Below are 27,475 nucleotides of genomic sequence, written 5' to 3'. Positions count from 1 at the left end.
GAAGTATATATTTTTTAAATGCTGCACGTTGTTGGGTGCCAAGGAGGTGGATAGGGATTTTTTTTACCCCCGAGGGTGGTAGGTAGGCGGGTCAGGGTTTAAATACTATTAACCCTCTCCATCCCACACACTATGTGATGGAAAAGGTTAACTTTGCTGTAATCCCCCCCATCCTTATTAACAGGGGATGGCGGTGGGTGACATAGGTGGGTTTTATGCCCCCCAAGGGTGTCAATGCATTGCATAAGGGGCAATATGGCTCCCATAAGTTTAGCATGTGCACAGGCTGGTGGGTGTGGGTGGGTGTATAGGTGGGCTCTATTCCCCTAACAGGTTATTATCCCCTGCTGTGCATGCACACTCCCTTTGGTTAACAGGACGACCAATGAGAGGAATGCTTACACCTCTTAGTCAAAACTAAGAACACTTTGGGTTTCACCCGGAGACTCCATGGGAGAAGAGCTGCTTCTCCGGGTCGCCACCTGAAAACTCCGGGTCGCCCCAATCTCCGCCCATTTCCCCCTTAAACAGTGGCTTGTCCCACAACGTCAGTGGGACCACCCACTGACATAAACAGGGACAGCCCACCAACATCACCAGGACCGCCCATGCCATCAGGGGGACTTCCTGTCCACCCCCCAAAAAGGCGGGCTCCGGCTAGCTGGAGCCATAAAGTTCCCAGGTATGCTGGGAACACTTTTTGCCTGACTGAGCACAGACACCCCAACCCCATCATCATACAAGCCAACTGTCCCACGGGACATCGGGACTTGGGAAAGCCAGTTTGCATTCACTCGCATACACACTGCGCATGAACGCCAGCGATGCTAGTTTGAGTGACACGCTACCTCCCAAGCTCCACCACCCCCCAGCATTCTGATTCGCCGGGACGTAGAAGCTGGGAGGTACCCATCATACACGGTTAGGTACCAACAGCGTCCTCCAAACGACTCCGATATCTCCCAGACATTTCAGACCACAAATTATATGAAAGAAAAAAATGCAGATTCCGGGGTTCTGCTTTTGACTTTTTTTTTTAATCAATCAAAAAAAACCCTTAATACTAAAGTCCTTCTGTAAAGCGGAAATCAATCAGAAGATTTTACCGTCCCCCCCCCCCCCCCGAAACATTACGGCATCAAAACTGCAAATCAAGGCGCTGAACTATATGTGAACCTTCCCCTAATCAAATGAAATCGAAGAGAGGAGGAACAATTATAAGAGGCGCGCTTTTATTATTGGTCTGAGTGATGGCGCGATACAAACGGGAGCCGCGCCGGAGATTTAAAACCGCGCGGAGAAACGAGAGACTGCGGAGAGCTTTATCATAATTCCCCATAAATCAGGTTTTAATGACAAATTCAATTACCCGGCCGAGTCTTCCTGTATTTACTCCGGTTTTACAATAACTTCTAAGGTCTTTTTTTTTAACAAGTTATACGGCCACGCGAGGTTTCTCTGGCGATGAATTATTTTTATCGTATTATTATTATTAGTTTTTTGGGGCGTATGGTGTCCCGGGCAACGAATTCACGGATTTACTCCGACGGTCATTTAAGGGTAAAAATAATGACATTTTGTAACCATACGTTATTCTGAAGCACTATGCTGATAAACAAAAAATGGAGTGTTTTTATGCCATCAGAAGACAACCTATACCCCGTATTTTTTGGGGGGATCAAACAGAAACGCTGCCCCCTATAGGGGTGGATGAGCAGTGGCAACAAAGCAGGTAGTCATAGGTAGGGTACTAATTTGGTGGAACCCAGTGGGGACGGAGCTGGACAACCCCGGCATGGAAATAAAAGAACTGCCCTGGGGGGTCTGGCATTGAGGTGGCATCCCCAGGAGCCTTCAGGGCAAGTTCTCAGGTCTACAGCCGGAGTGGCAGCTTTATTTAGGGTCAGGGGATGCGATGTCACATGGTGGGACACTTGGTGGCCAAGTGTAGGACCAAGGATGAGTTGGGTGAACTCCGTCTTCACATACAGGTCTCTATGCGTGGCTGATGAGGCATGCCAGCTCAGACGTGGCCATAATGACCCACCAAGAGGGTACAACCACCCCACTCGAGTCAATCAGGTATCCTCAGCTTTACCGCTGCAGCTTCCAGTATCACAGGCGATTTTATTTTCGGCACATACACGTTTTCTGAAATTCTGACTGCAGGTGAATAAAGAACGTGGGCTTCTTTCAAAGGAATTTTTGAGGTTTGATCTCTTTTTTAAGCTGCGTATAAGCGATGGCCATTCACGCCGTAAGACAAAGCAGAACAATGGTCTGGAATATCACGCCTTTCGTAAGCGGAGAAGCGATTGCCGCGCTCACGGAGAGATCCCAGGCAAATGACAGAGTCGAGCCGCATTCATCTCGGGAAATGGGCTTCTCTTTTTCACGTAATTGGACGCTGACACTATACTTCTACAGTACGATCGCTCCCGCCGCTCCATGTTTATCTGTCTGGAACGCCAGCAGCCCCTGAATCACAATTAACTTAATGGACTCATCTGGAGCCGCGGCTCCTTCGAGCGGAAACGATTTCGGACGCATCGAGCCGACACAACTTCCCGATATCTCGCGTCCTGCGCGATTTGTAACAATTGTTACCCAACGTAGGGACGGAAACAGATGTTTGACGGAAACCTTTTTTTTTATCGCTCCAGGAGAACAAGTATTTTGAAGCATTAAAGATTACCGGTAATATTTCTTTTTTTTTTATTATTATTATTTCATTAGAATTTTCACCAAACACCGTGTATCTGCGAACGCTGAAACATCGCGTTTTCTGTCGGATAAATTACCGGCTCTAGATGCTGAGATTGAGAGCTGACAGAGTGATCTTCACTCTCAATTTAGTTCCAGATCAGTAGAGATCTAGGTCAAAGCTCCTCTGTTCTAGATCAAAATCCCATTGACTGCTGACAACGGATCCCTGCCTGCGGAGGTCGCCGGTGTCTCTGACATATCGCCTCGGAACCCTGGTTTTGTCTAAATTCTTGGGGGGGGGGCATTGTAAAAAAATTACTTTGGTTTCTTCAAAAGAAGGCAATGATATTTTGAATCGGAAATAGGCTCTTGCTGTGGGTTATAGGTTCGCGGACCTGCATGGCCCGAGGTGGCAATTTGGTGATAGCTGGACGCCAAATACATCGATCAAAATATATTTATAGCAGGTTATTTTAGCTTAAATCTAGTTTTCGATTCAGAGAATAGTAGTAGAGAAAAGTTCTGGTCGCTGCCTAAGATATAACGTGCAATTTGATCATCGTGAAGAAAAAAAAAACCTAAATATCTTTTGATTTATACATTTAAAAAAACAAAGTATTTTGTATTTTATGTATATTTTGTGATTAAAAAAATAAATAAATAAAACATTTTTTTTTATCGTACTTTTTATTAAATCCGCAGCAGAATGACAGAAAGATAAGACAGCTAGACGATGCGCGAGGGTCACGCTGTAACCTTCGGCAAGTGGGTGAGAGGAAATCCTCCTCCGGTGAAACGCGGCCCTTCCATTTTCTGGGCTTCCTGGTAAAGAACGTCCGAGTCCACGGCCGACTCCTTTGCCCTAAACAAGAAACGGGGACATTGTAATTAATGATATTGGCTCCAAGTGTGTGGGGGGGGGGGACTACAGAGCGATAAATAGCAACTAGACAACCAAGCCCGACACTTCCATCATCTCTCTAAGATCTCTAACTCGTACCACGGGACAGGGGAAGCGAAGTCACGGACTAAGGATCCCTGTGAGGTCCAAACCAGTTCATACGTCTACAGATTGTCTCAGCCCGCCATGCCTGTTCACCCAGAATGTATCCCTCTATTGACCCGCTTCAGACCCGTCGTGATATTGCCAGCCGGCTCGACGGACTCCGGGGCGTAGCAAGCGTTCCTTTTTTTTTAAATGACTGTTCCTTTAAAAAGAACATTTAGAACGCGTCTAAACCCCAACATTCCCCCTATTTAGAGAGTATTTGCTGAAGGACTAACTCGTTACGAGGCTTCACCAGGTTAAGGGCTATAGTTGCCATCTGGAGCCGATCGAAGGGCCGGAGACGGCGACCACCTGGCACTTAAACGGTAAAAATACTCGGAATCCAAAACAGGGCAGATCCGAAGAGCGAAATGACTATTAGCGGGCAGAGGCGACGCTGCTTTCCTGATAAACGGCTTCATTTTGCGATTCCTGTTACCGGAATGTTCTCGGCTCCGAGAGCGCTCTCGTCTAGCTCTCTGCGTGTTCCGCAAGGACCATTAATCTCTGCTAATTACGCCTCGGAAGCTTATTGTAAGCAGATGTTATATTGCTTTATCCGCTAAAAATTTCACTGCTTAATCATTATTTCAGGTTTTAGTTAAACTCTCTGTTGCCGGCGGGACTGAAAGAACCGGACACGGTGCTGTTCGCGTGTCCAACGGCTCGTCACCGCGTGTTCCCGCAGATCCTCGTATTACACAAACCTCAACGTTCATTAAAGGTCCTGTTCCACCTACAGCCCTTTGTAACGAAATGCAGAATTAGACGCCTTACTGTCCCAAACTCTTCACTGAAATGATTCTTTGCTCATATATATATATATACTAGATGTCTGTAACTAAAACGTGATGTCATAGAGGAAAGAGAATCGCTCCGGGAGCGGGTGCAGTGTATCGCGTGTATCGCGTGTAACGTGTGCGGCGCGTGACATACCTGGTCTGATGATGCTTTCGTTTCTGGGCCAGATATTTCTTTTTGATGTTCTGCAGCTCGCTGGCCAGCCTCTCGATCTCATATTTATATTCCTGGCTTTGGGTCTCGAACATGTTGAGTTCTGCCGACAGAACCTGCAATAACAGAACGTGTGAAACGTGACGAGGGTGATAACGGCGACAGCGATTGGACGTTCTCCGGAATTCCAGGGCCATCTCGTTGTCCCCAGTCCTGCCCTGATGGGGAGGAATAATCTTGCAAATCTTGAGAACAGGACGTTAAGATAGCTGCCCCCATGGGACAAACGCAAGGTGTCTTCCTAATACATTTATATCACTTAACTAACCGGTAAACACCATGTTTGGGATGAAATGTCCCATCAAACCGCCTGCAGGTCACTATTTAGTAGATAAACCCTTTGCCACCAACGCTGCAGCCGGAAGATACAGCTTCGGGAGTTAATGAACGGTGGCAAGTAACACGGGTCCCATCGATTCGCGTGCCTTCCCCGTTCACGTCCGCTGCGCTGCGTATTAATAACTGTTTCCGTTTACACATCGTCCTGGGTAAGAACGCTTCCAGTTTATCAATGAACGAGGAGTTCTGGCCCTCCGCGGCCCCGACTCACCTTAAGTTGCTTGGTCTTTTCGCGTAGGGTCTGCTGGTATATCTGCAGCTGCTCGGCCGCCTCGGGACCCGGCTGACGGGCGAGGATGTGCTTCAGTTCCACGTAAAGCTTTTCCTTCTCCTGCAAAGCGGGAGGCACACGGATCAGGAGGCAGCAGAGAACACGGAACCGGGAAACAAAGAAACATCCCTCGCGCTTCTTTATTTCCCTGCTATTTTTTCTGTCGGCAATATTAAACTCTTGATATTTGGATTTCACGGTCGTTTTAAGGAACGCGCGTTCCGTTCACTGCGAAGGCAACCGGCGGGTTCTAGGTATGTCAAGCAGAAACGCTCGAGTTCTCTAACATTTTACCGCTTGCTAAATGTCTGAAGCACCTTTAAGGTTTATTTTCGAAGCGATTTACTCTGGATATAACCTGCGCATTTGGAAAAGTTCATTAAATGCCAAGAAAAGGACACAAAAAAACGAAACGAGAAGGGACGGGTTGAGTTTACCGTCGGTGAAAGCGAACTAATGGATAAACAGAGAATTCCTCCGGCCGGCTGAAGTCTTAATAAGCGATCTTAAGGAGAAAATACGATTCTTCTGTGTAGCCGCTGTACAGACCCATTAGGCTTATTTGCGAGACGTCTCTATTTTGTTAAAAAAAAATCTGTCGAATTATAGAACTTAAATATCGGGTGGGCAGACTTTGCCGGTTATCGTGTTTTACTCCCCTGAATGGCTGCCAACGTTCTCAGTAATAAACCTGGTTGCTAAAAATACGGCGGGTGCTTAGCGATGTCCCCTTTCAGGGCAAATAATAAAAATATTTACTCTGCGTTCAATTAAAATGATGATATCAATAATTTAATTTTTTTTATTAAAAATCACATTTTCAGCCTTATGACTCCATGTAATGGGCGCTGCCGCCGAAGTTAAACGCAGCATAAATCAGGAGGGAATAAAATCCGCCCGCGTGTTGTGTTAATAATTTTTTTTAACGCGTCGTATTTGTGGTTTTTAGGATAATAAATGACTGGAGTCGCCCGAAGCTACTGAATATGTTACAAAAATGTAAATAAAAAATCGGATCGATGGATATGTTGGACAGCCAATCGGGAGGGAGGCCAGCTGCATGATGGGAGATATAGTGATCGGTATACAGAATCCCACTACCCTGCCGAAAAGCAGGACAGAGGTAAAATCAGGACTGTCCTGCGGACAGCGGGACAGTTGGGAGACACGTGGTCGGGTGATGAGTGATCACGACCCATTGGGCAGCCTGATCACCCAACAAGGAAACGAGACCCGCTGTGCGCATGTGCAACGGGAGTGGTACAAGGTGCAAAACATCGGGCCATGGGGGAGGTGTTGGGCTGCAGCTCTGGAGCTTCAGCTTCTGATAATACATGAGATATATATATATATCTGTTTTGCTTTTTGAAGAACTTTAATTTACATTCCTTGTTTCTGGATCGTCTTTTGCGCTCAGTTTTCTTTAGGGGTTCAGCCCCTCTTGCAGCCTATTATGAGCTCAACTCCTGGTTTAGTGAATAAGCCCCGTATGAATAATACGCAGAATAGCGTTAAACATAATCTTTCCGTAAATAATAATAGTAATATCAGCTCTCTGTGCAGGTTGTCGGCATCTGACGGGGAAGCGTTTGGCAGGTTCGCGGACTAACAGCAGATCCGACGCCACTAAATACCCCCGAAAACAAAAGGCCTTTATCTGGACGCGCGCAGAATGTTTCTAACGTAATAATAACGGCCGACAGCTAGAGCAGCGATTCCCGCGGCCGCATCCATTCTCGCGCAGACAAAGAATAATACACACCGCTGGCAGTCGGAGGGTTTTTTTTTTTTAAAGGCCACGAGGCCGGTGCCAAGTTGTTTCATTCACAGCCTGCTGTGCGGAGCGTGAATAGGGACAGCGGCATACAATGCTACATGTTTAGACGGCGAGCCCCCGGCGTACGTCCTCGCCCGGACTCCGTGCCACTCAAACAAACACAAAAACGGGTTACAAAGAAGAAATGAGCCGTGCCTACGGCCCCCCGGACGGTAATTCGCCAAACGGATTCAAGCTGTTTCTCTGTCTGCTGCTCCGGCGCATGTTCAGCTGATAACCACTCAATGCGCCACGGAGGGCTTTTCATTAAATTATTTTCATATAATATTGTTTGGCTTGAGTTTGGTACGGTTTGGTCCGGCGGGGACCTGCAGAAAGATACAAAAGGTAACGAGGAACCGTAGATACAGCCCGTGCCCGCCGGACACATCCCTGCGTTGGGCAAAAGAGGCAAATGCACGCTGGGGGGTATTCGGCAGAAACTCCCATGCAAGGGGGGGCGCCAGATAGATTATTATGATTTGATGATCATTTGTTTTATATTATTATTATTTAATATTATTTTTTGTTTTATATTATTTTATATTATTATTATTTATTATTATTATTGTTTTATATTATTTATTATTTATTGTTTTATATTAATTATTATTTATTGTTTTATTTTATTATTGTTTTATATTATTTATTGTTTTATATTATTATTTATTGTTTTATATTATTTATTATTATTTATTGTTTTATTATTATTATTTAATATTATTTTTTGTTTTATATTATTATTTTATATTATTTATTATTTTATATTTATTATTATTTATTATTATTGTTTTATATTATTTATTATTATTATTTACTGTTTTATAGTTTTACTTGCCTTCTTATAGATTTTTTTTTTTAAAAGGCATTCTTTTTTTTTTTAACAGTGGTTTTCTCCCCCCAAAAATCATGAATGTCAACGGACGCCCTGCTTATGCTATGCTGTTGTACACATGGGTTACGATACACACAAAAAAAAAGAATAAACGCTCTAATCTTGGGGGGAAAAAAAGTAATTTTGATCGGAAATTGTTTCTGGAACTGATGAAGACGCGGGCATGCACTGCTCGGGGGGGAATAATTCTCACAGTGAAATTAGAATGAAAATGCTGCGGAAAGAAGAATTCGGAATTTTTAAAATAAAAGTCGAGACCATCGGTCCGGAGCGAGGAACACGATCGGTTCTTAGTTATGGGTCACCATTCCGGATTTAGAACGGAGCGAAAGACGCTTCTCAGTTCTCTGAGCGGCCTTTAGATGATTGCAGGTTCTTACGGTACAATTTTTAACCCCGAACCTGCTGGCTGTAAAACCGTCGATAAAGGCTAGGTTTTAACTCTTTAGGCACTCTGGTGGGTGATAGGAGGTTTTATTAAAGGGACCTGTTCATGTAGAATGTTCTAAAAATCAAAGCGGTCGCTCCTGACCAGGGGCCAGTTGGTTGCAGCAGCAGAATGGTCTGGAAAGCCTTGATTTATGGAGCGCTTTCTTCCTTCTGAGATGTCGAGGTCGTTCCATACGGAGCCGCTTGGTCACCCGTTAAGCTCTATCGCCACCTAGTGCCGGGCTCAGGATGTACAGCGCTGCGGATGCCATAAAGCTCAGCTTCAAAAGGAATCGCTGAGACTCCGAGCAGCAATTACCCGGCAAGCGACGTATGGATCTGCCGCTCCTGCCTTTCAACTGTCTTTCTCGTTTAAACCTTTTATTTTAACCTTGTTTTTAACCCTGGAGACTTCACTGCAACCTGATTCTGTACCGGAAGCAGAGCACAAGCCACGATGCAATGAGTAACGTGGATCTATCAGGCCCTCGCCGGGGGTATGAGAGCAGCAAAATAACCAGTATAAAACCACAGTAACCGGGGTAGCAGCCATCATAAAGCCATGGTAACTGGGGTAGTAGCTTGCATATAGCCATGGTAAATGGGGTAGTTACTGGCACACAGCTACAGTAACTGGGGCAGTAACCAGTATAAAACCACAGTAACTGGGGCAGTAACCCAGTATAAAACGACAGTAACTGGGGAAGTAACCCAGTATAAAACCACAGTAACTGGGGCAGTAACCCAGTATAAAGCCACAGTAACTGGGGCAATAACCCAGTATAAAGCCACAGTAACTGGGGCAGTAACCCAGTATAAAACCACAGTAACTGGGGCAGTAACCCAGTATAAAGCCACAGTAACTGGGGCAGTAACCCAGTATAAAGCCACAGTAACTGGGGCAGTAACCCAGTATAAAACCACAGTAACTGGGGCAGTAACCCAGTATAAAACCACAGTAACTGGGGCAGTAACCCAGTATAAAACGACAGTAACTGGGGCAGTAACCCAGTATAAAACCACAGTAACTGGGGAAGTAACCGGCATAAAGCCAGAGTAATGAGAATGGAACGTGAGTAATCGTTACCCGCAGGAGCAGCTCCTTCTCCACCAGTTGCTCCGTCTTGCTGATCAGGCGTTTTTGCAGCGTCTGGATCTTCTGGATCAGTTCGTAGGCGCTCGGGTCGCTGGCCTGCAAAGTAACATGCAACACGGTGGGTCAACGCAGCCCTCTGGAGCTGAATGGGTTAAACACTTAACTCAGTATTTGCTGGAACCCCCTGGTGTCTATTAATCAAAGTCAGTTATTTCCCTACAACTAATAAATATAAAATAATAAACACGTCCCCCTTATATTTTTAGTAATAGATACTCGGATGTATTTAGCGACGTGGGACCCTCATTCTCCTGGGTCCAGTAACGCGAGGTCACGGCTACAGAGATATGTTTTAGGAAGCCAGTGGATTATCCCGTCGCGCTGGGATTTTTTGCACTAGTGTTGCTAGGTTTAGGAGGCTCCGGGTAAAGCGTGGCTTCTCTGGGTCTCCGGGTCACCAGGGAGGAACTCGTGGAGGAACGACATGCCCCACTCGTACCCCTCAGCAAACGAGCAACGTGTGGGGCATTTAACGTTAGCGGACCACGTGCCGACATCGGGAGACCGTCCAACTACGTCACCGGGACCGTCGTAACGCTGTCATCGCCTACCCGCCCGGATGCTCTCCGGCACGCATAGCGCGAAGCTTCTCGTGTCGTTACCTCCAGCCTCCTCCACCTGTGGACATTCAGCGGCTTCTCCAGCTCCTCTTCCAGCGCTCGGCACCTGGTCCGCTCCTTCAACAACTCCCTCTGCGTGCGATACAACTCGCGCCTGCGTGATAAACGAACCGTTTTCCTTTAGAAATAAACCAAAAGACCCGGGAGCAGCCCACATACCCAACCGATGCCACCTTAAACCACAGCAGGGGCCAATCCTTGGCTTTAAGGGGCCAATTTTAAACACAGGTGATCGATTTGCTACATGATAAATGTCTATCCCCCACCCCATTGATCCGCGTACATACCAGGGATCTTCCTGAGCCCACCCTGATGTTCTCCAAACATTAACCCTTTAATATTCCATCACAAAGATTCCATCTAATAAAAGTCCTAAAGAAAACCAATATTCTCAAAATACGTAACGATGTATTTTCTTATTTAACGGACATACTCAGAGTTTACAGAATAACAAAGGGGGGCGCAATAAATGCGGCCCTATAGTAAGTACAGTAGTCCTACAGACAGGGGTACGATAGGTTACTATATGGGGTCCCTGCCCCAAAGAGCTTCCATTCTAAGTCGGGGATTTGGCTGTGATATAGCAGTGAGACCCTGGGACTGCGTTAAAGCCCGGAGACTCGGGAGCAAACCCTGATAGTCCCCAGGTACGATAACTATGTATAATTCAGGGTGGATGAGGCTAATGGGAGTTCCAGACTCCTCTATTCTGTTTGTCGGTGTAGTGGTTGCATAAGACCCGCTATATCCCATGACATAGAAAGGCTTCAGCTTCTGCCTCAACCCCCCGTACGGCGAACGCCGAGACAAAAATCTCAGGATGGAAGCGAAGCGGCCTCCGCTGTTTAGTATGCAGATCGGTGTTAGCGTGTGTATCCGCACGGCTCGGCTCTCTGCCTGCAGTGAACCAGCAACCGCAAAACAAAAATAACTAATATTACTAATAACTAATAACGCGAGTGCAATTAATTTTATTATAACGAGCCGGGTCTCTGGGAGATTCCGAGGTCCCCGGCACTTCGCGACAGCAGAGCCGGCACGCTAAGCGAATCCAGCCCCGTGCCCCTAACCCAGCGACCAAGCGGCAACACGACATTTAAACGTATGGAAAGCAGAATGCTGCTCCCATTCCTTAGCCGCGGTTGTAATGAGGCTGATGCCGCGACACAGGACAGAGGGCATGTATGCAGATCTCGGGAGCGGGTGTGTAATCCCTCATTGGCGGTTGGCTGGCGGTATTAAGAGCCGAGTCCGATGGGTGAGGGGAGACGGCATAATGAGAGACGGAGATGTGAATTTTAATTCCAAGGTGAGGCCAATTATCCAGCCGGGAAATAGTTGACTTTGCAAAGTCCAAGCGTCTCTTTGTTACCCAGATGAATGATTTAAAAGGACGAGCGCTAAGACGGCGACACTCTCTCTCAAGCTTTCCTCGCCGCTCATTAAAACTCTGCTGTGCAAAGCTTCACCTCCTGGTTTTTATAAAACCAAACGGTACGGACATGGAGCTACCCGTCTCCGTATAACGATGAAGATATAGGAGCGCTTCGAGTCGGTATCTACTGAAATGACTCGCGAGCTCCTTACTGACGCTGTGCACTTGGAAACGCCACGGCGACAGTGAATCTTTAAGGTGGAAATTGTTAAATGCACTAACATGTTAAGCAAATGAGCTTTTAAAGGGACGGTCCAGCCACCGTATCTACCGTAATGCATATAATAGCTGCGGGGCCTCCTTAAATGTCTGTTGTCTGTTTTGCAAATGCTTGGGAGGGGGGGGGGGTTCTGTAGAATTTACCCCTTTCCCCACCCTGTAGCTAAATATCATGTAAGAGGTATATTCGGCACTTTCCTACCACCCATTAATTGGTGGCAACAAATGTCAGACCATGGTGGAGGAAGGCAGCTGCAGCAACAAGACTGCAGTTTCAGTGTGGGATAAGAGCTTTACTTTTATTTGGGGGGGGACTTATGTAGAAGTACTCACAGAGGCTTAGGGTTACTTCCAGTCTCCTATAGTAAGGGTGTTAGGGACACTGTCCCTTTAAGAAGCTTTATCAGTTTCTATGGCAACAACCTATCAGTGCCTGCTTTTGAGCCACATGATGAAGCCCTGAAAAAACTGTGAATGAATCATATTTTATTATATTAATGGAATATTTCTGGGAAGGAATTAGGAATTTAAATATTGTGTTCCTCAGTTTTTACATAATTGTAAAAAAAATTACTTTTACTAAAGATGGATAAATCTAACCCTACGATTCTACACAATATATTTTTTTTATATGGGCTACACGGATATTATTTTATTGTTCGTTTCTACACGTGTGACCAGCATATGTGCAGAAATCTGAAAGTTATGATATATGTAATAATGATGATAATAATAATATAACAATAATGATAATAATATATCATCTAATGTAAAATATAATATTATTATATAATATATTATATAATTAGTAATATTTAATTATATTAGATAATAATAATAATAATAATAATATAAATCTGATTTGCCGTTTCCTGAAAGGCAGTAAACATTTTATTTTTCTTACCGTAAATCTTCCACGTTAGCCAGATTTTTGTTGAGGATCCCCTTCTGCCGCCTCAGTTTCTTGATCTCCAGTTTGAGAACCCGGATGTCCTCCAGCCTCTCCGTGTACTGAGCTTCCCCCTTGTTTAGGACGGATTGCTGGATCTTGATCTTCTCGTACAGTAAGGCCAGTTCATCGTTTCTCCGGACCAGCTGCGTTCCCAGGATATCCCTCTCGCTAATAACCTGCCCGGGCGAGGAAGAGTTAAATTGTTTAAAAACAGACAATTTCACTTGGAAAACAAAACACGGCAAATTATTCCCAATTTATTTAGAAAGGAGCCAAGAAACTGATTAAAAATAATGTGAGTTCTGCCACATTTTGCCACAAAATTCCCAGAGCTCTGATTTTTAAACTGAATGCTGCTTTCAGCGTTTTGGTAATGTAAGGAAGTTTTACTTTTCTGAAAGGGTGGTAGATAAGTGGAACAGCCTCCCAGCAGAGGTGGTAGCAGGTAATACAGTGAGGGGATTAAACATGCATGGGATAGACATACGGCTCCTGAATCTAAGACGAGACCAACGACTGATTAAAAGATAGAGCTGGATGGTTCTCATCTGCCATTAAATTCCATGTTTCTAGATTGTAAGCTCTTTTTAGCATTGTACAGCGCTGCAGAATATGATGGCGCTATATAAATCAATAAATAATAATAATACTTGGGGGTAACACAAAATGCAGGGATGTGTTTAAAAGAGATTTGGGTATTAACGGCGTTAACCCTGCAAATGCCACAAAGGAGAGCAATTAACTGGCTTGCAGTATATTGAGAGGGCCACGGTCATCAGACGCTGCTTAGGATGGGAACGCAGGGGCCACGCTCGTGTCTTATAGACCTCGGAGCGCGCATGGTCCCGCGGGGTTACCGAAACGTGAGAGAAATAATAGCCGTGCCTGGTCTAGCTCTTTCTTTTGTCTCAGCCGCTCCGCGTCGGCTTCGGAGATTATCTTCAGGAGCTTCCTCTCTTCCGCTTCCTGATTTTCAATGAATTGCTTGGTCTCAATACTCTGCTGTGTCATCTTCTGCAGCTCAGCCTGGAGGGGGGGAAGCACAGTAAGAATCCCACCTGATATCCAGCCGGAAGGTGTAATGGAAACCCCCACGATACGTATATTTATCAAAAATAATTATTAAAGTATTCTGGAAGATATTGTCCTGTATAAAAAAGGGCATTGACCCGTATGAGGATAATAGAACTTTCCCTCTGTATAAGTCAAAGGTGAGACACCTGTTCTTAAGAAAGGACATTATGGAGCTTGAAAAAGTGCAGAAGGACGGTATTAGTTATACGGGCCAGAGAGTATATAATATATAATATGAGGAATATACAGGATATAACGGGTTATAAGGACGGGATTAGTTATACGGGGGAGAGTATATAATATATAATATGAGGAATATACAGGATATAACGGGTTATAAGGACGGGATTAGTTATACGGCCGGAGAGTATATAATATATAATATGAGGAATATACAGGATATAACGGGTTATAAGGACGGGATTAGTTATACGGCCGGAGAGTATATAATATATAATATGAGGAATATACAGGATATAACGGGTTATAAGGACGGGATTAGTTATACGGCCGGAGAGTATATAATATATAATATGAGGTATATACAGGGATATAACGGGTTATAAGGACGGGATTAGTTATACGGGCCAGAGAGTATATAATATATAATATGAGGAATATACAGGATATAACGGGTTATAAGGACGGGATTAGTTATACGGGGGAGAGTATATAATATATAATATGAGGAATATACAGGATATAACGGGTTATAAGGACGGGATTAGTTATACGGCCGGAGAGTATATAATATATAATATGAGGAATATACAGGATATAACGGGTTATAAGGACGGGATTAGTTATACGGCCAGAGAGTATATAATATATAATATGAGGAATATACAGGATATAACGGGTTATAAGGACGGGATTAGTTATACGGGGAGAGTATATAATATATAATATGAGGAATATACAGGGATATAACGGGTTATAAGGACGGGATTAGTTATACGGGGGGGGGAGTATATATTATATAATATGAGGAATATACAGGGTATAACGGGTTATAAGGACGGGATTAGTTATACGGCCGGAGAGTATATAATATATAATATGAGGAATATACAGGGATATAACGGGTTATAAGGACGGGATTAGTTATACAGGGGGAGAGTATATAATATATAATATGAGGAATATACAGGGATATAACGGGTTATAAGGAGGGATTAGTTATACGGCCGGAGAGTATATAAAATATAATATGAGGAATATACAGAGATATAACGGGTTATATGGAGGGGATTATTTATACGGGGGGGAGAGTATATAATATATAATATGAGGAACATACAGGGATATAACGGGTTATAAGGACGGGATTAGTTATACGGCCGGAGAGTATATAATATATAATATGAGGAATATACAGGATATAACGGGTTATAAGGACGGGATTAGTTATACGGGGGGGGAGAGTATATAATATATAATATGAGGAATATACAGGATATAACGGGTTATAAGCATGGGATTAGTTATACGGGGGGAGAGTATATAATATATAATATGAGGAATATACAGGATATAACGGGTTATAAGGACGGGATTAGTCATACGGCCGGAGAGTATATAATATATAATATGAGGAATATACAGGGATATAACGGGTTATAAGGACGGATTAGTTATACGGCCGGAGAGTATATAATATATAATATGAGGAATATACAGGGATATAACGGGTTATAAGGACGGGATTAGTTATACGGCCGGAGAGTATATAATATATAATATGAGGAATATACAGGATATAACGGGTTATAAAGAGGGATTAGTTATACGGGCCGGAGAGTATATAATATATAATATGAGGAATATACAGGGATATAACGAGTTATATGGAAGGGTAACGGCAGGACTGAAAAATACTATAGACATAGGCAAAAAGGCTACCATGCATTCAGGAAAAGCTACTAGCCCATCCGCAGCTAAACGTACACAACAAAGTTATTCTGATTTATACTAGGTTCCCTTTTAACCATTAAAACTCCTGGCAGGCTTTAAAGAGTTAAATAACATAACATATAGGATCGCGGCTTACAGCTTCTAAACACAAGACGCACGGACACGGCAGTTGCTGCTCCGACGGCTAGAAACCCCGGCTACGTTAATAACGTAATCCAATGTATACCGCCGTGCCCCACAAGATAAATATTCCGCAGCTCGGTTACTTCGGTGCTGAAGGTTTATCACCTCCCGGTCACTGGCTCTGACATGCCGTGCTCAGCAACATAATAATGAGGGCGATGGGCTGCGCTGCCTAGGGCCTGATACTAATACGCTGGTGAGTTTTGGACACGTTCCCTGATGAATAATTGAGCAGCTAAAGAACTCGCGTCAGACCGATAGCCGAAGATCTCTAGGCTGGTAGACAAAATGAGAAGCTTGTAGGAGAATGAAGTCCCACGCTGGAAATTAGATTCTCGCTGCATATGACGAGCGGGGGACGCGAAGGGAGATGTGTTTAAGCCGTCAATAGCTTCTTTCTCCTGTGGGTCGTTTCGCGATCTGTCATAAATGCAATCTATCTCTGACAAGTAAAAAAGGGTGAAGGCAAGAGCGAGGAATGGTTTACAATCTCGCGAGGAACGCGCGGGGGCCGCGGCACATGTCTTGTGCGCTGTGTAGGTCTGTGGTGGAGTGCGGCTACATCCCCAACGTACCTTTAGGGATTCCTTCTCTTTCTCGACGCGCTGGTAGTCAAGGTGCACCTTCACCAGAGCGGCTTCTTTGGATGTGATCTCCTCCTTCAGCTGGTCCACCTGGTGGTTCATGATTTTAAGCTTCCTTTTCATTTCTGTTATTTCATCCTATCAGGGGGAGAAAAAAGAACCACAAAAGTCAACATGAAAACAATAGCGATCGGGTTCTTCTTGCCAATGAACCCACAAGAACTACAAGGGACATCAATGGTAGAGATGCAACTGGGCTCCAGTGATATCATGACCTACGCCATCATTGGAAGGATGAGTTCCACATGTCACTCAGGTCCTCGGACGTCAATAGATAATAGAGACACCAGAGCAGGGAACGGTGGCACCAGCGTAGACACCTGCCATTCTTTGGTCCGCTACTTTGAGAATCCACGATAATAAAGACGTGACGACCAAGAGGTTTGAGGGATTTCATCTTTACCTGCGCTTCTATGAGGTTCTTGCTGTACAGGTTCCTGTCGGATCTCACAGCCTCGTACAGATTCTGCTGTTGCTTCAGTTTGGTCTCGGCCTCGGCAATCTTCTTCTTGTAGTCGAAGATCTGCATCTCTCGCACTTTAATGTCCTCCATGTGCTGAAGGACCTGCAACGAGGAGTTGTAAATAGTCACAGATCCGTAATACTGGCTCCATAAACTATCGCCCGGTTCTACCGCTGATTGGGGTCCCACCATTGGATCGTATCACTGCGTCCCACCGCCAACAAGGCCCTATCTTATTCACTGGTTCTAACAAGGCTCTGCTCTCTCTAAACAAAGAAACTTTTGCAGATCTATCATTATATTTCTCCATATAAAGAAAAAAAGAAACATTTAAGAAGCCTTTTTGATCTAAATCACGACCATTAAGCGTTCCAGGCTAACATAACAAACGGGGAACATTTTACGTGATAAAACCCATCATTTTTGGAACGCTTTGGGCACCCAGCAGTAGGAGGAACGTTGTTTCAGAAGAGTAAGTAGAACGGCATCTCTAAAACCTGCGGAGTGGTATATCTGTCCCACATACTAAACTGTGCAATAGCTGCCAACAGGCTTAAAGTCTGTTTTCTATGATTTGCCGGATGTTCTCCGGCTTCTCTTCCGCGGACCCTTTGTTTGTGGCCGTCACGCCGGACTCGGAGGTTGTGTGGTCCGGGCACGGCATGGCAGACCGGTACCCACCTTCTGCGTGAGGTCACTGGCCTCGTTGATGTAACGGTCCCTTTCTTTCTCCAGTTGGTAAATGATCTTCCGTTGTTTCTGCGCCTCCTCTTTGTAGTTATGGATTTCTTCTTCCAGGTTTTTCTTTGACTGCTCGTGGAGCTTAACGAGGTTCACCTGCTTGTCGGTCGCGCCGGTCGCTTTCAGGAGGTTCTGTAACGTATTCAAGCGTGCAAGGAAAAAGTGTATATCAGAGGAGCGTTAGGACAAGACATCTCGGTCTAAAACAAGAGGGCCAGGGGCTTGGATACAATGCAAGAAAGTCTGTCTTTACTGAGCATGCGTGATAAGGGCTTCCAGAACATAACTCAAGGCGAAGGTCCAAGTAACGCCTGAGATCCTGCACATGGCTCTTATCCTCGATGGAATTATATGTTTCAATAAAGGATAATTAGCTACAAAGTTTCTGTACTGGGAGGATGGTGGATAAGTGGAGCAGTCTCCCAGTAGAAATGGTAGAGGTTAATACAGTGACTTAAACACGCATGGAGTGGGCATATGGCTTAAAAAGAACCCCCAAGGATCAAATAAGGTTTTTAAGGCGGACAAAGGGGGAGAAATAGCAGAAAACCCCTAAAACACTGGGGTCACATGAAGGGGCAGATACAATTTAGGAGTCGCTGGGGAGAAAAAAGGCTGAGATTAAGGAGACAGAGAACATAGGAGCCAAGAAGAAGAGCACTTGGCTGACGGTTGACCTTTTCTCTCGTCCAGATGCATTTTGCTGTCACGAAGACGAGCGCTTGGCTCTTTAATCTATCCTCGTTATGTCGTCTCTCTGACAGTCGGCGTCTCTATTAATGTTTTTCAGACCCCGGGTGGCAGATCCAGAGCCTTCCCTATTATGTCGGCCGTCAAACAGGACGTGCGCGGCTTGCTCTCGGCACCGAGAAGCCCCCCGTAACAGGCTCTTCGCCCCAATGTGCCTGCTGATAATGATGGCAGGTGTGAAAGCCCCCCCCCCGCCATACCTGTCAGCGAGCAATTTACCATCTGTATAAAACGCCATTACCCCGACTACAGCCGAAATGATCGCGGCAAAGCTATCCGTTACCCTCCGAGCATCCAACGCGTCGCCAGGAGGCAGCTGGCTGGAGATCGCACTTTTTGCAGTACAATAAAAACGGGTTTTAGCACAAAAAAATACCACATTTTTAACATACTGGCTAAAATGCCTTAGTACATATAATTATTATTAATAATATATATCTATATATCTATATATATATAATGTACACTCTCTGGTATGGATTATGCCAGTTCTTAAATTCCTAGGTGAAATATTTAGCAAGTGAAACACCTCCTGGTAGTAGTTGATATGCAGAACAGCCATCCAGAAAAGGTGATAGAGGATAACATAGAGTCAATGGGCAACATTTTTTTTTAATGGAGTCACAAGCTCAAATTATATGTAAAAGAGGGTGGAAATGTGATCTGGTGCCGAGTTATGTTATAGCACTTTGGCTACACGCACTTTGGCTACACGCACTTTGGCTTACACTCGCTCCATCAGGCGGCCGCCGGCCTTAAAGTGCCAGGGCTTCCTTGTCATCACCCCGTCTGGCCGGGTCTCCTGTGTGCTCGTTTTAGTCATTTAGTAATTATAACCCCTTTTTCCTCCTAACCGGTGCAAGACCCACAGGTGAGATTAGTGAAAAATGCAGATAATTTGTGGGAAGCCGCTTCCCGGACTCCCCGCGTTGTTTTAGCGGACGGCGCGTGAGCCTCTAGCGCTACGGATTGCTTCCAGCCGCGCAGGTCCCTCCGTAACGCTATTATCACAGATACGTCAGGACTGGGGGTGATTTAAAATGTGATGCAGCATTAAGGAGGCAGCTTTCATGAACAGGGAGAGTATTAATTGAAAAGGAAAACTGTTAAAACCTTATTTGTAATGCCAGGAAGTTTTCATTTACCAAGAGGGTTGGAGATAAGCGGAATAGTCTCCCAGCAGAAGTGGTAGAGGGTAATACAGTGAGGGAATTAAACATGCATGGGATAGACATACGGCTCCTGAATCTAAGACGAGACCAACGACTGAGTAAGGTTTGAGTCTCTACAACAGGAAAAACGGGCGACTAGACGGGGGCCGAATGGGGCCGATCTGCTGTCAAACTGAATGCTTCTACCAGTACAAGCTTCCACAAGCTCCGTTGGCAGGGGAATGCCAGAGGGAGCCCTGCGGATCGCAGCCTGTCACGGCTAATACGAACGTTAACGGCAAGTTATTCCGTTACACTCGCCTCCCCGGTGCTGCCGCCGGCAGGAAAGATCTCCCCGATTACATCGAACTGCTCTTCCTAATTTCAGCCTCCGAGTTTCTTACTCCGTTTATCACAGAGGTTGGTGATTTCCATTCACAATGTATATTACAGCAGTTATCATTTCCCCCACTTTAATCTGACATCTAGACATCTTCTGTCTGAGTTACAGAATGAGTCGGGTTTCCATGGAGACCGTCGAGTGAATGAACGCCGTCTCACCTTGTTCAGTAAGTCCCTCTCCCGTACCAGATCGTCCATCGCCTTCTTATCGAGTTCTGCTTGCTTCTTTGCCATCTCCATCTCTGAAGCGATAGAAACGCACCGTATGCGGCAGATTAAAAACCCCCGATCCCAGAAAAATGATTTTAACCCTTCGATGTCACCTTCTGGATTCATCTTTGGCGGCATGATCACAGACATGAGATCGCCGATCTAGTGCAAAGATTCTACCGGTGCTGCTGAATCCAGTCTTCTGGCAATGCTGGGGTTAAAACATTGCAGCAAAGAATGCATATGCTGTTTAACTCCTTCAATGTTGAAAATAATCAGCAATGCATTTCTTAGCAAAAGGGGTTAAGGACCGATCAGGACCCCCAGCCAGCTGCGAGATCTGCCCCGCTCGTTAACCCCGTACCTTTCTCTAATCCAGCGATTTGGTTCTTCAGCGTTTCGCGCTGCTGTTCCACTTCCGTCTTTTGCTCTTCCATCTGCCGATACTTTCTCTGGATGGCCTCTCTGGCCTTTGTCAGTTTGGATATCTCCTGGCGCATCTGGTTCACCTCGTCCTCCTTCGCCTGGGCAAATAAAAAAGTAGTGCGTGAAGTTCGTTGCTTATGATCCGTCCTCATAAGTAAATATTTCCAACATTTGGGCATTGATGCTAATCACGGATTTATTGCTCTGAGCGAAGGGTATTAAAAAGTCACAATAAACTCTGGTAAAAAGATTTCTCTTTAGTGTCTGAAAAAATACATTTCTCCCAAAATAATCTGCCTAAAACCATGATGGATTTGATGAGAAAAAAGGGGTCTATTCACTAAAGGGTGCGTTGACAGGAGAGTTGTGTTTCAGCTCCTATACATTATGAAGGCCTGTCCATGTGAGCTTCTGCTGCAGGAACAGCTTGGCCGGCCCTGCATAATGTATAGTTAAATCAGTAAGACATTGGGGCGAAGATGTCCAAAGTCTCCCGTTGGAATATGCATCGTACAGGGTCACTTTAGCCCTTCATGCTGGAAGAACCTTCTGGTGTCGGCCCGTCATAATGAATGGTCAAACCACAACTCTCCTGCCAGCTCTCCCTTTAGTGAATAGACTCCGATGATTTGTATGTCTGAGCTATTGCAATAAATCGCCGGCTAGTCTTTGATGAATGGGCTAGATGAAGGTGCGGAGAAATACTGCATATAGTATATATAAATATAGAGCACGGACTCCCTCTAGTGCCATATGAAGCTATATCGCCGGCTATGTTTATGGTGCTTCTTACTTTCGGCACTCAGAGGGGTTTATTCACTAAACTGCGAGTTTGCAGGTGAGCTTAAGCTAGAGAAAACATTTTGTCTACCTGAAAAGGGCAAATCTTTAACCATAACCGAGTTAATTAATGAAAACGACATAAATCTTGTGCTTTTGGATTTTTCGATGAGTGTAGCTGTTTTCTAGATACTTTCAAAGAAAAGGTCTGGTTTACCCCGGAAGCTGAGAAAAATGTGGCAAAAGTAGAGTATCACTGCTCTGTTCTGTATCATCTCCTTGCCCCACCATTACAGGAACCAATCAGCTTTATGGAGGATGAACAGCAACTGAACAATAGGGGAGGAATAATAGTGGAGCTCCCGAGAACAGGAAGTCAACATGGCTGCTCTCAGGGTTCACACGTGACATGGGTTTATAATACACATATGTGTAAATCTCATGATAAGGGTATATTTAGCGTCCCGCATTTTCCACTGCTCTAACATAAAGCCACCCATGCCCAAGGAAGCAGAACGAATCGGAGGTTGGCACCCCGGCCCGGCCATCTGGTCATTGGCCGACAGCGGCGCACGCTCTGTAGTCTGGGGCCACCGGCTGGATATGCATCCTGGTCTCATGCTATGCGAGCACAAAAACCTAGTGTGTCGGCCATGCATAACAAGACGTCGGACGCATTACATCATCAGGCAGCCGCTGGCCTTAAAGTGCCAGGGCCACCTCGTGATGGCCAGCCCCGCTTATACCTCTCATTATGGAAGTGGAGGTCAGTGGGGTCGGCAGATCGCACACCGTATGGGACCGCGGCAGCAGAAACTTTACCTTGATCTCCAGGACTTTCTGCTGGTTCTCCTGAGTGATCTGCTCATTGAAGATGTTGTGTTGTTCGTTCTCCTGCTGGAGCTTTGCGTTCCTCACCTGGAACTGTTCCAGCTCTTTGGAGACTCTTTCGTTGAGGATCTTTATTATATTATCAAATAGACACAAGGAGACAAAAAAAGATCTTAATATTAGCAGGAGGTACGGAACCGACCCGTTTCTAGAGTAAGCAGCTGACGTCCGGAAATAAACTTTCACATAACGGCCGATCATTTAGGAGACAGGACTTCAACGATCAAAAAGCAAGCAGATTCTGGGTGAAATGAAAGTCCATTTAACTTAAAATGTAAAGTTTGAGCTTCGGAGCAGCTGGCGGATAAATATTTAATGTGCGTTCTGCGAAGCCGGGCGCGCATGTCACTGCAATCATCGGAAACGAGTGTGAAAGTGCGCTGGGTTTTACCAGCTGCGGGGAAGAAAGACGTTCCCTCTCCGAACATCTAGAAACAGTTTAACTGCAATTAGTGACACGTTGGCAATGATTAGTACCATATCGTTTATTTGTCCCATTAACCCATTCCAAACCTGAGATCCGCTACCACACTGCGAGAAGACGAGCAGCGATGAACGATATTGGCGGACTATGTCCAGATCGCAGCCATGTTGCCTTTTTCTTAAGATAAGTTCTCATAGATCTTGAGGGCACCTGCGCTGAGCGGCCGTGGGGTGGTCACTGTGACCGAGTCACCCGGGATTCCCTACCTTGTGTTCTTTGAGCTGCTGTTCCAGCTTCTGAAGTTCATCCTTGTTCTTGAGCAACGACTGCTGGAGCGTTTTCACTTCCGTCTGCTTGCTCTCCAGCTCGTTTTGGGTTTGTTTCAAATCCTTTTCCAGCTTCTCCTTTTTACGCGAATCGCGAGACGCTTCGTTTTGCCGCATCTGGATTTCTTGCTGGAGCTGAAGGCAGATGGAAGAAAAATGTTTAAAAAAAAAACACATTATGAACGACATTATAACCTTAAAAAAATGAGCTTCTGTAGATCAATGAGAGTTCAGCTTCAATCCCTCGTAGCGGAACGGACATGCGCTTCAGCACACGCGTGGGCATTAGTTCATGTTAATAAATGTGAGTTCACTATCTAGAGGAGAGAGAAATCGAGACAGAAGGCTCCTGTGGAATAAACTGATGTCCATGCAGAACGGAGTCCAACATGTAATAAATATGTGCTGGAGGTCTACGTGTGTCAGATGAAGAATAAGTTGCATGTTATATGTGTTTCATAAGGTAAAGAAGACGTCATAAGGGTGAAAGAGCCCTGTCTGGTTAGGAAGGGGATCCACAACGTGTCCCCAATGTGTGAAAGCCATAGAAACCTCTGCTATGTTCTGCTCGGTGTCCTCCTTGGCCTTCTCTGCTTCCTGCTGTTGGTTGATGGCGGCCATCAGGCTCTCGCGGAGTTTCACCACCTCCGCCAGCAGCTGGTCACGTTCCTTTGTCAGATCCTCCTTGAAGCTCAGTAACTCGTTGTAACTAAAAGAGAGAGAGAAAGAGAGAAGACTCTTTCAACCCAACACTGAATTCATTAATCAGCTCCATAAGATCTGTGGCAGAAGCCGTCACAAACGCCATCATCTGCCCATTTCTGTGTCCTGAATTCTAACCTTAAAAAAAGCTGCTTTGACCAGTCAGCATCCGTGGAATCATCGCTTCTCCGGGCCGCAGGGGTTTAAATCTCCTGGGAGTGACGTTTAAGCGTGATCCCTCCCTGCCCTATTCCCCTCCAAATTCATATGTGTTTAGGGCTACCCCTGCTCACATATGTGGCTAACCCCACACCATGTATGATGCCAGCCCCCAACACTCACAATGCCACTCAACAGGAAGGAGTAATTAATAATTATATATACATATATAGTTCACACTAACAATCAAAAGTTTGGGGCCACTCTGGGGCCAGCTGTTCTCAAGGAAAACAAGGAAACTTCTGGCTGCAACATAATTACAAAAGGTTTTTCTAACCATCAATTAGCCAATTACCGAACACACTGTGCAATTGGAACACAGGAGTGATGGGAGTGATAAAGGGCCATTGGAACCCAGGAGTGATGGGAGTGATAAAGGGCCATTGGAACCCAGGAGTGATGGGAGTGATAAAGGGCCATTGGAACACAGGAGTGATGGGAGTGATAAAGGGCCATTGGAACACAGGAGTGATGGGAGTGATAAAGGGCCATTGGAACACATGAGTGATGGGAGTGATAAAGGGCCATTGGAACCCAGGAGTGATGGGAGTGATAAAGGGCCATTGGAACACAGGAGTGATGGGAGTGATAAAGGGCCATTGGAGCACAGGAGTGATGGGAGTGATAAAGGGCCATTGGAGCACAGGAGTGATGGGAGTGATAAAGGGCCCCTGTACACCCATAAAGAGATACCATTAAAAATCAGCAGTTTCCAGCAATAGTCATTTACAACGTTAACCCCGTCTGCACTAGATTTCTGATCCTTTTTTTACGTTGTGGACAAATTTGCTTTTCTTTCAAAAACAAGGACATTTCTAAGTGACCTCAAACTTGTGAACGTATATATATATATATATATAAAATCAGTAAGGATCATAACATAAAGGTGGATATTAAACGGTCAAATGCAGGATTTGGGGAAAGAAAGGAATAAAAATTGGTCTATACCTGTGCTCTTGGCCGGCTGATAATCCAGAGCCCTGCTCGACCAGCTTGGACAAGTTATTGATTTCTTCTTTCAGCGAATGAATGGTGTCTTTTGCATGCTGCTCTTTTTCATACGCGGCGTCCACCATTTTCCAAGCCTTTTCGATCTCCTAATTAAGGGGACAACCCAGAAAAGAGTCAGATCCCAAAACTGATCTATAACAATGCGTCAACCGAGATCTGCAACTAATAGAATGTCTCTCTGACTCAAGTCTAAGAAAGAAGGGACTTTAGTGATGCCCTAAGAGTCAGCTCAGTGTGGGGTTTGAGTATCATTAACGTTAACCTCCAATATTGTTTATAAAAGACTTATTCCTCCCCTTTTATATACTTGAATTGTGTCACCATACCTGGGAACTGTCTGGGTTTGAGTCGGGGTCTCTAGGAGAAGCCCTGCTTCCCAGAGTCTCCAGGTAAGCTTCTTCTTTCTCCAGGCCACTCACCTAATACCCACTCACTTTCCCCCCACTCCTCACAGGCTGCCTGGGGCTACCCCTGAGTGTGACTAAGATCTAGCACATGGGTAGATCACACAGGGATCCTTCGCTAAATGTCATCCGCTGCCCAACGGCTCACAAGCATGGCTTCCCTTTGGCTCACCGTTCCTACCTTTTTTAGCGATGCGATGGTTGCTTGGTCCTCCTGGGATAATTTAAGGGCCGTGGCCACTTTGGCAGAATTAGCCACAATCTCTGCATTCAGTTCCCTGCATTTTGTCATCAAACGTTTTTCGTTTTCCGAAGACTTTTTTAGGACCGAGTGGAGCTTCTCGTACTCTATCCGGAACTTCTCCAGACTTTTATCCCCGGTCAGTTCGTTGAGAACCTCCTGGAAGTCCTTCTCCAGAGCGTCAAAGGCATTTTCCTCACTAATATTTTTATCTGCCTTTTCCTTTGAAAATACAAAAAACACAGACACGGAGTGAACATGCGACAGATAGCACCTGGAAAACGGGATCAACACGCAAGAAACCCCAACTTAAAGGGACCCTCCAGCCATCACTAGTGCTCTGATGCATGTGATAGATGCGTGGTCCCTTTAAATGTTTGTGGTGCTGCTAGTGCAAATGCACCTGGGGGGGGGATAATATGTCACGTCTTTTGCCCCCCGGTATATTGCATGGAAGAGATGTGTAACGACCGCCAGTCAGCTCCAGCGCTGGTTTCAATGGGAGCTCTTTTAGCCAATCAATAGCAAGAAATATTGGACCACAAAGGAGGAGGACAGCTGCAGCAGCAGGTCTGCAGCTTCTGGACCAGGTAAGTAATTTTTATTCTCTCTCTCTCTCTTTATAAATATATGTACCCCATCATTATGATACACGAGACACCCACATCTCACTCTCCCATCATTATGATACACGAGACACCCCCATCTCACTCTCCCATCATTATAATACAAGAGACACCCCACATCTCATTACCCCATCATTATAATACACGAGACACCCCGCCATTATAATATATAAGAGACACCCCACATCTCACTCTCCCATCATTATAATACACGAGACACCCCCACATCTCACTACCCCATCATTATAATACATGACACCCCACATCGTATTAACCTCCTCATAATATAAAGGGGTACTCCATACTTTTTATTGCTTCCCTAACAGTAATATGGGGGGCCCCACATCGTCTTGACCCAAATAATACGATGGATCTCCCACGCAGTATTCTGGGAACCCCACCGGCCTCCTTTCCGGGTGATCCGTCCCATGTTCCTTCTTAATGTGACGCACATTTTTCTGATCCGTTCCCGAGCAAACTGCGGATATACATCCCCCCGAGATGCACCGTGGGGTCCCCTACCCCACCAGATATAAAATAGGGGTGTCCTGCAGAGTGGCCCCCGGGCTCACCTCAAGCATGATTCCACCCCGTTGGGCGCACAGTCCTGCGATCAGTGGTAAAGACGCGTTTACTCCGTATCCTAGCAACCATCCATCGCCATGGCAGCCTAATCTAGCAGAGCGACAAAGCCAGCGGCCATCATTACTGCTGGCAAGACGTCGGCAGGCGCTATAGGAACGCGGAGAGCCTTGTTTTTTAACGTTTTTTTCGTGAATGCGACCCCTGTAGGGTGTACGTGGAGTCGCAGCCCACGTATTTTTACTCAGTATTCCTATTCTACATTGAACATTCCGAGTGGGAGACGAAGGTGAGTGAAGCCATGTTTGTACCTGGCAAATGCCCCCTATAGCGTGTGGAAGGTCTGACGCAGGTGTTTTTACCCCTGAGGTGTCCTCTCCTAAACGGGGTGAGTCTTTTCACCTCATGAGA

General features: G+C 45.3%; 1 protein-coding gene across 1 annotated transcript; it reads right to left on the bottom strand.

Moving 5' to 3' along the window:
• Positions 1-3,374: 3,374 nt before the first annotated feature.
• On the bottom strand, positions 3,375-27,109 carry CFAP58 (cilia and flagella associated protein 58). The gene is made up of 18 exons (XM_053450855.1): positions 27,055-27,109; positions 25,797-26,078; positions 25,149-25,297; positions 23,832-23,988; positions 23,220-23,414; positions 22,461-22,598; positions 20,797-20,956; positions 20,382-20,464; positions 17,860-18,051; positions 17,119-17,280; positions 16,647-16,793; positions 13,786-13,926; positions 12,853-13,076; positions 10,277-10,388; positions 9,606-9,710; positions 5,319-5,438; positions 4,691-4,824; positions 3,375-3,568 (listed from the first exon to the last, which is right to left on the bottom strand). The coding sequence occupies exons 1-18, from the start codon at positions 27,061-27,063 to the stop codon at positions 3,451-3,453; spliced, it is 2,628 nt and encodes an 875-aa protein (XP_053306830.1). The 5' UTR covers positions 27,064-27,109; the 3' UTR covers positions 3,375-3,450.
• Positions 27,110-27,475: the final 366 nt, after the last annotated feature.

Source organism: Spea bombifrons, chromosome 11 (genome assembly GCF_027358695.1).
Source record: "Spea bombifrons isolate aSpeBom1 chromosome 11, aSpeBom1.2.pri, whole genome shotgun sequence".
Lineage (NCBI taxonomy): Eukaryota > Metazoa > Chordata > Amphibia > Anura > Pelobatidae > Spea > Spea bombifrons.
This window is presented reverse-complemented; position numbering and strand designations above follow the sequence as displayed.